Below are 14,439 nucleotides of genomic sequence, written 5' to 3'. Positions count from 1 at the left end.
GCCTTCTGTGGCTGGTGTGCAGGATCCAGCCCATTCTTCCCCCAGGCCTGCCGAGCTGTCTCAGCTCCCGAGCATGTGGACTTGGTCTCTCCTTTCACTCCTTGTCTGCAGTTACACCAGTACAGTCTGAATTTATTGTTGCAGCTTCATAGTCATGATTTCAGGGCTGATCACTTTGCATTAATGAACATTTGGGGGCTGGGGATGTCTCTTTCTCCCACTTTCTACATTTCTTAGTTGCCTGTTTGTCTAGGGTTGATGTCCCTCGAATGTTCCCTGCTTTGTGTTAGCTCATCTGTCGGTGTCTTCATTGTTGCCTAGGTCTTGTTTAGGCAGCTGTGTTAGGAAATAATGAAGAGAAAATTGAGATTTGTATTTCTACAACTAAACCAATCATGTCCTGTGCAATGCAGTGTTTAATTTAGTGTTCTGAAGTTATAATTCTGAGAATAATCTTGAGGTGCACGGTGTGTTCACCTCCTCCACAGGGAACTGGAGGTGTGTTTACCGTGTGTTCCTCTCCCACAGGGGACTGGAGGTGTGTTTACTGTGTTTCACCTCCCCCACAGGGGACTGGAGGTGTGTTTACATTGTATTCACCTCCCACACGAGGGTATTGGAGGTGTGCACCATGCATCTTTCATGTGCTGGGAGTAGAGTGTGGACCACTAAACTGCTATTGTTTTGAGCTCTTGCTTCCTGAACCTGCTCTATCAGATCACAAGCAGAAGCACAGAGGAATTAATTAGAGAACTCCTTAGGAGTGTGGTAGACACAGGACACTCCTAGGGATCGTACGCAGTGTTGCAAACTTTCACATTAAGTGACAAAATAGCTCATATGACATGAGGAAATGGCCTCCTAACATAAGATACTAATAATACTGTGTTGGTTTTTGGCTTACAGCTTGCACATGCAGTGGCCATGCAAATATTTGTCATCTGCACACAGGAAAATGTTTCTGCACAACTAAAGGAATAAAAGGTGACCAGTGCCAATTGTAAGTATGAAGAACTATTCTTGCAACTTTTATGGATTTTGTGTTATAAGACTGATTTTTATGTTTCATTTTTGAGTGTTGTAGTATGTTAGTTAAACTTAAATTATTGTAAGCTCTTTTCATTTACATATTATCAAATCCTTTGAAAACATAGATGTTTAAAGATGACAGTCTCCTAGAGGCTAAGAGCAGAGCCTGTAGAGCCAGCTGTCAGAGAACACAGCATCAAGCTGACTTGTGTGGTTCTGGGGTTCACATCTGTGTCATTGCTGACAGGGGCACAGGCCTCACACCTGACATGTATGTACATGGTTCCAGAGTTCACACCTGTGTCATTGCTGACAGGGGCACAGGCCTCACACCTGACATGTATGTACATGGTTCTGGGGTTCACACCTGTGTCACTGCTGAGTCACTGAACCCAGCAGCTTTCCTTTTCTCTAGAGCGTTCATTACACAGGAACTCAGTATCTTGCTCTCTGTACTTCCCCAATGACTTTTTTCTATCATTTAGTTATTCTTAATTTTTATTACCTTCCAAATATGACTTTAAAAGGCAACACATTTAAATTATTTTTCTTTTCTTAATTTTATTCTTGTATATTATATTAAAATCAGATTTGTATGGTTTCATATTAACTAGGTACACATGCATGCTCATTTTTCATGAATATCTATTATTTGAGAAAAACATGTTTCAATTATATTAAAATGTAATTATCAAGAAAAATTATTTAATAAAGAATTCTCTAAATTGTGCATATTTAGAATTTATATCTAAAGAACACAGAAACCAACTTTTGCTTATCTTTATTTGATATCTTTGACTATCACAGACTTTCAAGTTCAGAGAATCCTTAAATAGCCAGTTGAGTCTCTTATCTGTAATCCCTACAGTTAAAAGTCGATTTCTGTCAGGCAGACCACTGAGGCCTTGTGAGCAATGAGCTAAACCAGAGGCTCACACTCTGTGCTAGGAGGGATGCTCTGGTATTAGAAAACAAGTAATGCTTGTTTTCTAAATAGATCCAGCTTTTTTGTCAGGAGGCTAGTGAATCTCCACAGACCCCTGCTTAGGAGAGTTTAAGGCTACGGTATGACCAACTTACTAGTTTTGTGAACAGAACTTGAACTGTATTTATGCCTTGCAGCATTCTTATCCATTTCTTCAAATTATATATCAGGTCATAAGCATCACTACTTCATTACAGCAATGAAGGTAACACCTGTGGGTCCAGGGTATGGTGTCACAGACAAAAGAAAAAATGTTAATTGCAACTATGATTATGAACTGAAAACAATTGTTGCAGTTTTTCATAAGTGATTCAACCATATAGCATGTTAGCAGTTACTTACTTTGTAATTGGCATTTTAAGAACATGCTTTTGTTCTTAGACAGAAGACAGCAATATTTTTGTTTACTTATGAGCTGACATGCTCAGCTTCATACAGGTAGCAGGCCAAGCATATACATTTTATCTAAAATACATAGTTTGAATGACAAAAATATACTTTGCCTTTGATCTAATTTATGTATTTTTCTAAAGAGGCACTGGAATACCAGCTTGTAAAGAATAATTTGTAGATAGTATTCATAGACATGATTCTGTTCAGTACTTCTTTTTGAATGCAAGTGTATTTATTTATTTATTTATTTGTTTTTTAAAGATTGAAAATAGGTTCTTCTCTCATCCTGGCCACAGGTCCCCCTCCCTACACTCCTTCCAGTCCTCTCCACCTCCTCCTTTCCCAGATCTCACTCCCCTTCTGTCTCCCTTCAGAAAAGAGCAGGCCTCCGAGAGTCAACAGCTAAAGAGGACACAGGAGGATACAGTAGGACAAGGCAAAGCTCTCATCTAGAGTCTGGACAGTGTAACCCACGAGGAGTGAAAGAGCCCCAAGAGTGGGCAGAAGAGTCAGAGACACACTTGTTCCCACAGTTAGGAGTCCCACAAAAACACCAAGCTAACAACCATAACATACACACAGAGGGTCTGGTGGTGAGCTATGCGGGGGCCGTGTTTGTCACTTCAGTTGCTGTGAGCCCATGTGAGCCCTGCGTAACTGATTCTGTGGGACATGCTCTCCTGGTGGCCTCCATCCCCTCTGACTCCTATAATCTTTCCTCCCCTCCTTCTGTGGGATTCTCTGATCTCTGAGGGCAGGGACTCAATGGAGACCTCCAGGTTAGATTCTACACATAATATTTGGCCGTGTCTCTGCATCCACTCCCGTTGGGTGCCAGAGGAAGTCTCTCTGATGACTGGATAAGGCACTGATCTGTGAATGTAGCAGAATATTGTTAGGAATCATTTCATTGATTTTTTTTTTTTTTTTTTTTGGCCAGATCCTGGCCATTCAGGGAATGGGCTTCCTTTTGTGACAGACATTGGTTGGTCACTCCCACACGTGCTGCGCTACCGTTGCCCCAGCATAACTTTCAGGCTGGACAGATTGTAGGTCAAGGGTTTTGTGGCTGGCTTGATGTCTAGTTTTCTCTTTCAGTAGTTTGCAGAGTACGTTCCCAGGCCAAAGAGACTAGAATGTTGGGGTGAAGGAAGTCACCAGCTCCACCTTCTATGTTCAATAAGCTGAGTGAATGTTGTCCTAGCTCCAGCCTGTGTTGTATAGGGATCACCAAGGGCTGCCTTGGCCAACAACTCAACTGGATACAACCCAGTGCTACCACTGGAAAGTTTTGTCTGGCTACAAAAGATGGCCACTTTAGACTCCATATCCTCCTGTCAACAGAAGTTTCTGTCCTGTGGCCACCTAAGTCCCGAATAAACACATAGAGGCTTATATTAATTATAAACCATTTGGCTGATGACTCAGGCTTTTTCTTGGTTAGTTCTCTCTTAATTATTAACCCATTTCTATTACACTATGTATCTCTACGTGGTCTTGGCTTACCAGAGAATACCTGGACATCCTACCCTCCTGGTAGCTACATGGCGTTTCTCCAACTCTGCCTATTTCCTTTCTCTGTCCCTGTTTGGATTTCCCACCTGGCTAAATCCTGCCTGTCCATTGACCAAAACATTTTTATTCATCAACCAATAAGAGAAACATATACGCACAGCATACAGAAGTTCATCCCCCATCCCCCTCCATTACTAGGCGTCCTCACTGGAGTCACCTGCAAAGATTCCAGGGAATCGTCACTGCACTAGGTTTCCACACCATCCCCCAAATGCCCTGCAGTTCCAGCCATCTCTCCCAGCACTCTCTCCCTCCATTGCCTCCTACTCCTGTCCCTACCTGCCCAGAGGCCACCTGCACGATCTCTTTCTCCTTCCGGGGGAAAGGTACATGGGTTCCCCTAGAGCCCTCTCCTTTACCCAGCCTCTCTGGGTCCGTGGGTTGTAGCTTGGTTATCATTTACTTAACATCTAATATCTATTTGCAAAAAAATACATACCTATTTGTCTTTCTGGGTCTGTGTTACCTCACTCAGAATGATTTTTTTTTTCTAGCTGTATCCATTTACCTGAAGATTTCATGATGTCATTTTTTTTAAAACAGTTGAGTAATACTCCATTGTGCAAACATACCACATTTTCTTTATCCATTCTTCAGTTGAGTGACATCTAGTTTTGCCCATTACGAATAAAGCTGCAATGAATGTAGTGAGCAAGTGTACTTTGGGTATATGCTTGAGTGATATAGCTGAGTCCTGAGGGAGACTGATTCCTAATTTTCTGAGGAACTGCCGTATTGACTGCCATAGTGGCTGAACAAGTTTGCACTCCCACCAGGAATGGAGGAGTGTCCCCCTTGCTCCACATTCTCACCAGCATGAGCTGTTACATGTGTTATTGATCTTATCAATTCTGACATGTGTAGGATGGGATCTTACAGTAGTTTTGATTTTCATTTCCCAACTCAAAAAAAGTTAGTGGCCTCCTATATACAAATGGCAAATGGACTTAGAAGTCAGCACCCTTCACAATAGCCTGAAATAATAGAAAATATCATGGGGGTAACTATAACTAGGCAAATGAATGACTGGTGTGGTAAAAGTTCAAGTCTTTGAAGAAAGAAATTGAAGAAGATATCAGAAGATGGAAAGATCTCCCATGCTCATGGATTTGTTGGACTGACATAGTAAAAATGACCATCCTACCAAAAGCAATCTACAGATTCAGTGTAATCCCCATCAAAACTCCAACACAGGTCTTATCAGACACTGAAAGGACAATTCTCAACTCCACATAGAAAAATAAAAACCCAAGATATCTACAACAGTCCTGAACAATGTAAGAACCGGTGGGTGTATCACCTCCCTGATTTCATGCCATACTATAGAGCTATAATAATAAAACCAACATATATGTTGCTGGCTTAACCAGATGTTGACATGTGGAAGAATTCAAATGGATACATAGTTGTTACCCTGCACAAAACTGATGTCCAAGTGGATCAAAGACCTCAAGCTAAAACCAGACAACCAGACCTAATGGAAGAGAAAGTGGGGATAACCTTGAACTCCTGAACAGAGCACTGATAGTGCAGGCACAAAGATTAAGAATTGATAAATGGGATCTCATGTAACTGAAGAGATTCTATGTGACAAAGGACACTGTCAGTCGGACACAGTGGTAGTTCACAGAATGAGAAAAGATTTTTATCAACTCCATATCCAATAGAGAAGTAATACCCCAAATATATAAAGAACTCAAGAAAGTAGCTGTCAAGGAACCAAATAATCCAATTAAAAATGGAGTACAGTTCAAAACAATTCCCAGTAGAGGAATCTCAAGTGGCTGCTCAGTACATTTTTAACTTTTGAATGGGGGTAATAAAAATAAGATCATCATTTTGAAAATAATTATTTGCTATATTGTGGTTGTATTGGAAAATGCTTTTATTAGGAAGCAGAGATGGTCGTCTAAATAAGCAAACTGTGATTAAATTATTGCATGGTATTAGTAAGCAAAATTGATGAGGGTTTTGCTATAGTGCCTTTCATGCTATTAGTATTATACTCACCACAGTGAAATACACAGATTTCTTATGTTTAATGACCTAGAATACCACAAATCTTTTCTTCCAAGGATAAATTCCATTTTTCTTTAAATGTGTCAGCAAATGCCACATATTTTTGCAAGTTTCCCAAGTGAATATTGGTTCTTTTTGTTTCCCAGTTATTGCTTCCATTGGCCATGTAGCCTTGTAGTTGTCTATGGGTGTGGACATCAGGATGCTTGCTGCTTGACCCAGTAAGATGAAGTGTAGTTTATTTGGGGAAAAGGAACTTAACACAGGAAAAAAATGGCTGTCTTGGGCTCCCGCTTCAAGGATGCAGACTCTGCCACCTGGATGCTCTCCAAGACCTGAAGGGGCTCAGAGCCCCAGTCCTATTCCTTTTAACTGATCATGTCTGCATCTATGACCATGCCCCCAAAGGCGTGGCCAGTGCTACAGGTGCGGGTGTGTGTGTGTGTGTGTGTGTGTGTGTGTGTGTGTATCACTGCATTTGTCTATGTCCTTTATTTGAATGAACAACTTCTGGGACCCATGGCATCAGTCTCAAAACTCTCTGCGGATATATTAATTGTTCTTTGTGACTTCTGAGGTGGGATTCATCGAGGATGAAGATGTTCTCAGCACAGTGTACTTGCGTTGGACTGTGTAGGTCAGTGTTACATTTTCCTGGCTAAAGAGGACAGCAGACAGTGGTGGAAGTAGCACCAGGAACAACAAAGACATAAGAATGAACATGGTCTTAGCATTTCCTGTGTCTGCTCATGGATGTAGAGAGATGGAGAGAATATTGTCCTCCCCCTTGTTAAAGGGCAAAAGAAGGAAAAGCCTCCTTAAAATACAAATCCTTGACCCTCACCTTGTTAATTGATTAAAGAAATAAAAGATGGAAGCGAATGGCAGCCTCGTTAGGCCAAGCATGAATATTGTGATTAAATACACATTCAGCCAGTCTTAGCTGCATAGTGAATTTAAGGCCAGTTTTGGCTCCCCAATCTCAAACAAAGGAATGAAGTATGCAATATACAAATCATAAGACAATCTCTTTAAATGGATACAAAGTAGTCACATTGTCACAGTAATGACAATGCTCCATCTAACCTTTTCCCCAACATGGTACTGAAAAAGTGGTAACTTCCAAACAAAAGCAACTACTGGACTCAACAGTTGAGGAAATACAGATGGCCAATAAACACTTCACAAAGTAGTAGCCTCCTTAGCCATCAGGAAAACGTTAGAATCTAAGCTCACTCCAGCCAATGTCGCTATCAGACTCATGATGGCAAATCCTGGCAAGGATATGGAGAAAAAGGAACCCTTGTTTGCTGCCGATGAGAGTGTAAACTTGTGTAGTCAAGAGGAAATTGGTAAGGAAGTTCCTCATAAAGCTGCCATTAGAGCTGTCATGTCACCCACCTGTTCTGTGGGGTGTGTGCCAGAGGGACTATGTTACTTACTTGCCACATGGATGTACACTGTTCACAGTATCTAGGAAATGGAACAGTCCAAATGACTAGATCAATAAAATAACACTCGTGTACACAATGGAATGTTCTGCTCTGTCATTAAGGCTGCCTTCTGTCACTCCCTGTGAACATATGCACCGCCAGGTCCTTCTGTCCTCTGTTGAGGGGATCCCATCCAAGGTACTGTTCATAGTGTCTCTAGATAGGGACATCATGATGGGATTTTGAACTTGGATGACTGTCACTAAATGCCACGATTCTGATGGGAACTGAGGCAGTGACTGTCCTGATGTGTCAGGGTGATCACTGGGGATCATAGCTGTGTCAATTGGGAGAATGTGGAGCTTGGCGAAAAGCCGTCATGTTTAAACAGTAATGTATAAATGTATAAATACTCTAAAGTGTGAAGCCTAGTGATTCTAAGACTTGTAAACTTGGCTGGCTTTTGTGAGATGCCATGAAGCTTAGAATTTGAAAGTGCCTTTCGTGATCTCATGGCATGTAGGATGACCCAGTCCATTATGGACGGTGTCATCCCTGGGCTGCTGGTCCTGGGTTCTATAAGGCAGCAGGCTGAGCAAGCCAGGGAAGCAAGCCAGTAAGCGGTTCCCCTCCATGGCCTCTGCATCAGCGCCTGTCTCCATGTTTGGGCTCCGTTTGAGTTCCTGTCCTGACTTCCTTCCATGATGAATAAGGTTTTGGAAGTGTAAGCCAAATAAACCCCTTCCTCCCCAAATTGCTTTGGTCCTGGTGTGTCTTCACTGAGCAGAAGCCCTAAATGTAAGACTCTCAGCCACTTTGGCATGGCCACTGTGGGTGAAACATTTGACTTTAGCAGGAGACTCAGTCTTAGAGCAAACTCCCTGGTCCACCTCCAGTCCACAGTGTTCCCTGCTTACAGTACATGCTTTTTATAAAATTAATTTTGGAAAGGTATTTCAAGAAATAGAATTGTGCAGATAAACACTGTATACCTGGGTGGCACTGATAATCATTTCAATTTTATTATAGAAACAGGACATGGAAAAATATAAAGTTTTTTTTAAAATTCATAAGTTTCTCTGTTGTTATTAGTTTTGAAGTATTTAACTTAGAGTTCATGTGTTTGAGTCTCCATATGTATCCATTTTTAATAATGTGATGACAGCTCAAGAATTCAAGCTCTTCAATTCAGATCATGTTAGTCTATTGTGCTTCAGTGTATTGACTTAGAGAAAAGCTTCTCAACACAACTGAGAGAACTGTGAGTGTGAGCTTGTGTGTGTGCCTGTATACACGTACAGGAGAGAGAGTACCAATATATATATGCATATGTATGTTCATGTGCCTGTGTGTGTACAGTGTGTGTGGGTGTGTGTGGGTGTGTGCAGTGTGTGTGTGTGTGTGTACCCTTTTGTTCATGTAGGACAGACACTGATAACAGATGTACTCTGAGAATTACTTTTTAATAGTAAAGGTTCATTGTTGTATAAGACAGGGAGGTGTTTTACTTTTAGATGATACTACAAAGAAGGAAATAGGGTTTTATAAATGTTCTGGGTTTTTATGTGCCTAAAAATGACTGTCAAGAACTTGCTGCATTAGTAAAGATGGCTAAGTCGCCTGACGCTCCAATCACGCCTGCCTCTTGTCAGTCTGTTGGATTCCATCATGTGCGCTGATGGTGTTTGTCAGAAGCGCTTTCTGTTCACTCATGCTTATTTATCCTTAGGATTGCTGCACTCAATTACTTTGCAAGTTTATTTTTAAAAATTCAGTTTATGATATAGCTTTAACATATTTACATTATTTAGTAGTGAGTGACTTCTTCTTGTTTCTACAGATGTGACTCTGAAAACCGCTATGTTGGTAACCCACTTAGGGGGACGTGTTATTGTAAGTATCTGTATGTTTTTATTTATAGTAATTGATTTGTATTGTTAGCTTCAGGCAAATGAGTAGCCATGGTTTCATTACTATTTTACTTACTCTGGTCCACATATTTTATTTTTACTATAAAATTTTTTAAGACGATAACATTCTTATCCTTCGTACTTCTTAAACTTTATACTTCCATAATTTGTTGCTAAGAAAGGTAACGTCTATTTGTGATATTCTCTTAACTGTGTTTGGTGTATTTTTTCTACTCTAAATAGTAAACTAAATAGAAATAAATTAAAGTTGTTCATGTCCTGAACATGAACAAAGGGTAGTGTTCAAATAAACTTCTACAAGTTTTTAAATTTTGAAGAAATAAAATTTTAGGATAGACTGTTTATAAGATACAGTGTTGTTCATTCTCTGAATCTACAGTGATTTCCTGTCAGCAGTTACTTTCGTCTGCTTGTTTAGCTTCTCAGAGTCAGGTGAATTCCTTCCACAGTGTTTGTACCATCAGGTTCTCGACATGAATGCATAAGATTTTCAGTTCTTCTGTGTCTCTCAACATGATTTTACAGCCTTTTTAATTCTAGCCATTCTAGTAGTTACGCAATGAAATCTAATTATTATTTTTTTCATTCATTATTAGCAATACGGAGGATCTTTTGATACATACATGTCATGTGTATGTTTCTTGTTGAAGTGTTTAACATTTTTAGTTAATGATTTATTTTCATGATTGTTTTATTTGGCTTTCATTTGCTGTGTTAAACACCATGATCAAAAGCAGCGTGGGGAGGAGGAAAGGGTTTATTCCAACTTAAAACTCTCAGGTCACCCTTCACCACGGAGTGAGTCAGGCCAGGGGCTCCAGGGAGGTCCCTGGAGGCAGGAAGTGAAGCAGAGCCCTTGGAGGATGCTGCTTCCTGTGTGCTCTCGACAGGGCTTGCTCAGCCTGCTTTTTACACAACTGGGGATTGCTGCTGCAACGGCCCCGCCTAGAGTGGGCGGGACTGCTGCTGAAGGTGGCACCGCCCACAGTGGGCGGGACTGCTGCTGAAGGTGGCACCGCCCACAGTGGGCAGGACTGCTGCTGAAGGGTGGCACCGCCCACAGTGGGCGGGACTTCTGCAGGGAGGCCGCGCCCACAGTGGGCGGGGCACTCTCTTATCAATCATTAATCAAGAAATGCCCCAGACTTCCCAAAGAGCTGGTCTAATGGAGCATTTTCTCAGCTAAGGTTTCCTCTTCCCTGGTGACTTTATCTTGTGTCAACTTAACCAAAACCAAACATACAAGCCAGCACACACACCAGCACACACACCAGCACACACACCAGCACACACACACCAGCACACACACACCAGCACACACACCAGCACACACACCAACACTAACGATGGTGTTATGTTTTAAAGGTCTGCTATTTTGTGTAGAGGTCCCGATCACATGTGCCGCCGTGTCTGGACATGTCTCACCCTTTAAAGAGTAATTTTCTAGAAAGGGAACTTTTTGAAAATTAGCTTTCATCATACAGTATGTCCCCAGCTCCTCCTCTATCCTGCCCACCTCCTTACCTACCCAGCTTCAGGTTAGTTCCCCTTCTCTCAAAAAATACCGAAATGAACCCCAAATCAAAACAAAGACCCAAAGCAAGAAGACAAAGGAAAAACATCCAAAGGAAACAAAAAGCCCCAAATAAAAAGCAAAGTGCGGCGTTTGTCCTGTGTCTCCCACTGCTCCAGGGCAGGCCCCAGGAGTGTGGTAGAGACCCCAGACAGGCTCCTTAGGAGAAAAGGGCTCCTCCTTCCCCAGCAGGGGTCCATTACACGTGTTTCTTGGTCTGGGGTCTGGGGTGGGACTTTGTCCACTTCCCCTTCTCAAGTTTGAGATTTTTTTTCTCAACGCTGGTTGGAATGGCCAAGATTAATAAAACCAAAGTCAGCACACGCACCTGAGGGTGGGTAGGGGCCCTTAGTTGTTGCTGGTCCAAGTGTGCAGCCCCTGTGGGAATCAGTGTGGAGGTTCCTCGGGAAGTGGGAATCCACCTCATCACGGTCCAGCTGTACCACTCTTGGGCATGCGCCCCAAAGGACTCTAGACCTCACTCCAGGGACACGCTCTCATCCATGTTTGCTGCTGCTCTGCTCATGATAGCCAGCCATTGGAAGCAGCCTAGGTCTCCATCACCTGATGAACGGATAACGAAAACGTGGTACATTTATTTACCCGACGGGATGCTTTTCAGCTGTTAAGAATAATTAAATTCTCAGGTAAATGGACAGAGCTTGAAACAACCATCCCAAGTGAGGTAATGCAGACCAGAAAAGACAAATGCGGTATGCTCAAGTCAGTTGAGAGACCGCATTGAATTTAAACGAACTTCTACTTACAAATGTGGTATTCCGAGAAATGTCTATAAAAACACTTCTTTGGAATTTTGCTGAGTTTTATAGGAGTTTATAGGTGAATTTGGGGAAATTTACATTTAACTGAAGTAAGTCTTTTTTACTTATGGAAATGGCATGTCCTTTTCTTTTTAAATCTTCTTTCATTTGTCTTAGAGATATTTTATGGTTTTAATTATGTGCATCTCTCTCTCTCTCTGCCAGATTTATCCCTATGCTGACTGGCTTTAATATTCCATGCAAGCTACAGTCAACTGATGGGGGGAGCCTCAACTGAGAAAATGTGTCCTTTAGATTGGGGTGCAGACAAGCCTGTAGGGCATGCCCTTATTTACTACTCTGTGGGGGAGGATCCAGTCCACTATGGGTGCCTTGAGCTATGGTCCTGGGTGCTATAAGAAAGCAGGCTGAGCAGCCAGTAAGCAGCCCTCCTCCGTGGTGTCTGCATCAGCTCTGCCTCCAGCTTCCTGCTGTACCGAAGCCCTGACCTGACTTCCACAGTGCGTGTTCTCAGTGTGAAACTGGGAGCCAAACAAGCCCTTGCCTTCCCAGGTTGCTTTTGGCCATGGTGTGTATGTATCACAGCAATGGAACCCTAGGACTATCCTTACATATTTTGTTCTGAAACTATTGAGAATATTTTATTTCTTTTACCTTTGTATATAATTATAATTGATTTTTGTAATTGTTTATATCCTAGTTCTACTGCCTCTAGCATATTCTGTCAGAATTTCTTTAAACCACACTGTCTTCTCTAGGTACTAACAGTTCTAATTCTTCCTTTTGAGTTTAGAGTCCTTTTCTATTTTTTTTTCTTGTTGCTGCTTTGCCACATCTGATACAAAGTTTTCTTTTTAGTATTATTTTTCCATAATTTATGATTTCAATATTTTATCTTTATGTGATTTCCTAAGAAATAGGTACACATTTATATTTTTCTAATTTTATCGACAAGGCAGCAAACACACCAGATCTTATTATTGGGTGGGTGCTCACTGTGAGACAGTGTTTGGAAATGTTGTTTTCCCAGCTGGAGGAGGGTGTAGGTACCAAGGGTAGTTAGTGACTAGGGTCAGGCTGGGGCTCTGCACAGCAGTCTCTAGGGCTCTGATGTCTTGTTCAGAACCGGGAATCGTCAGGTGCAAATAGCAACCTGAGGTTGAGAGTCCCTGGGTTAGAGGCTTAGTCAGGTTCAGATTGGAGTGGAGAGAAACGTCTCCGAGGGCCTTCATCTAGAGGACACACAGCACGTGTGTTTCTAACTGCTCTTACGTTCTCACAGACAAGGCTGATCACTATGCCAATTCCAGTTTTCAAGGTTGCACTGAGTTTGTTCTTTCAAATGCTCCTTCATTTGTTGGTTAAGATACTTAAGTAGAACAAATTTGTTCTCACAATTGGCTAAGTTACCCATGGCTGGAGTTCACATGGAAGGTAAATACTGCAGTCCTTGGCTTCATTTTTAGCATCTCTTTGTTGATTGTTTTGCTAATGTGTGCATTCCTTTGTTTTATATTTTATCCTGAATATCTTTCAAGGCGATGGTTTTTAGTGTATGTTTTGAAATTACAGATTCATATGTGCACAGCACGTTTCAATTGCAGCCAGTGGCTTTCCTTCATCTTTCTGTATTTTTATTTTAAATGGACATATTTGTTGCCTGTTTTTCTTAAGTAGAAATTATTCTCTTATTATTTTTTGTGTAGACTTTATATATACCAAATAGTGACTAGTTACAATTATCAACATATTAGGTAGCTTATATTCCATTTACTATAAAATTTAAACATACAAATGCTTGAGCCATTTATGTTGAAAACTAAGGTAACTTTTCTTTGAAATCGGTGTTGTCTAATATACCTCGAGTCATGAGAAAGTAAACGAAAATAGGTAAAATCACTTTAAATAAATACATTTAACTCAACATATCTAAGTATCTTCAGTATAAAGTGTGAACAATATTTGAAGTGCATCAGTGGAATATCTATATTCTTTGTCTTTGTGCTAAGTCTGTGAAATAAGTAAGCTTTTTTGTATTATAGCTTTCCACTGTGTAATCTCAGCTGGCCCCAAACTCACTATCTCTGTCTTCCTATTGCACAGGGATTACAGGTGTTCACTGCCACACCGGGTTTAAAGTGTTAATCCCATTTGGTCTCTATTTAATCACTCATTAGCCACAGGAACTGTTTTATTGGCGGTGTTCTCAAGTTAGACAGGCTCCCTTTTAAAATGTCGGAGAAGCTGTCCTAAACACTAGATGGCAGTGCTGCCATTGTTAGCACACCTTAGAGCTAGGAAACTTTTGAAAGGAAATGGGGTGTAAACAGAAACTTTCTTCCCTTTGCAATTAAACCAGAATTTGAGCTGCAAGTCCTCACTGCAGCTTGAAGACACTGAGTTCAATGAGGTGCCACACAACGGAGAGTAATTCAACAATGTCGGCCCGTTTACATTACAGCCTTAGTCGTTTTCTTTAAAACCCCAGCCAGAATCTAAGAGAAAGCTGCCAGTCCCCATCAATATTGAATTACTGAATTTCTCCTCAGCTTTTTAAAAACACATATCCACAAAGATAGGTACTTTTTGGTTACATTAATTTAAAAAAATCATAAACACTTTAACAAAAACCAAAAACCTTTAAAGCTTGAATGAAAGACTGAATCTATGAAAATTTTAGACACTAAATTTGAAAGCCTAGCATTAATTAGCTTTCCTA

The 14,439-nt window shown here is 41.1% G+C and overlaps 1 protein-coding gene across 1 annotated transcript in view; it reads left to right on the top strand.

Moving 5' to 3' along the window:
- LOC100764329 (attractin-like protein 1) overlaps positions 1 to 14,439 on the top strand; it is a 542,646-nt gene that overhangs the window by 123,758 nt on the left and 404,449 nt on the right. Inside the window, 2 exon segments of the mRNA XM_027406896.2 lie at positions 907 to 1,000; positions 9,275 to 9,327. Coding sequence (XP_027262697.1) covers positions 907 to 1,000; positions 9,275 to 9,327 — 147 coding nt within the window.

This window comes from Cricetulus griseus, chromosome 3 (assembly GCF_003668045.3).
Source record: "Cricetulus griseus strain 17A/GY chromosome 3, alternate assembly CriGri-PICRH-1.0, whole genome shotgun sequence".
NCBI lineage: Eukaryota > Metazoa > Chordata > Mammalia > Rodentia > Cricetidae > Cricetulus > Cricetulus griseus.
The sequence above is the reverse complement of the archived record's forward strand: the minus strand, read 5'-3'. Positions and strand labels throughout refer to the sequence as shown.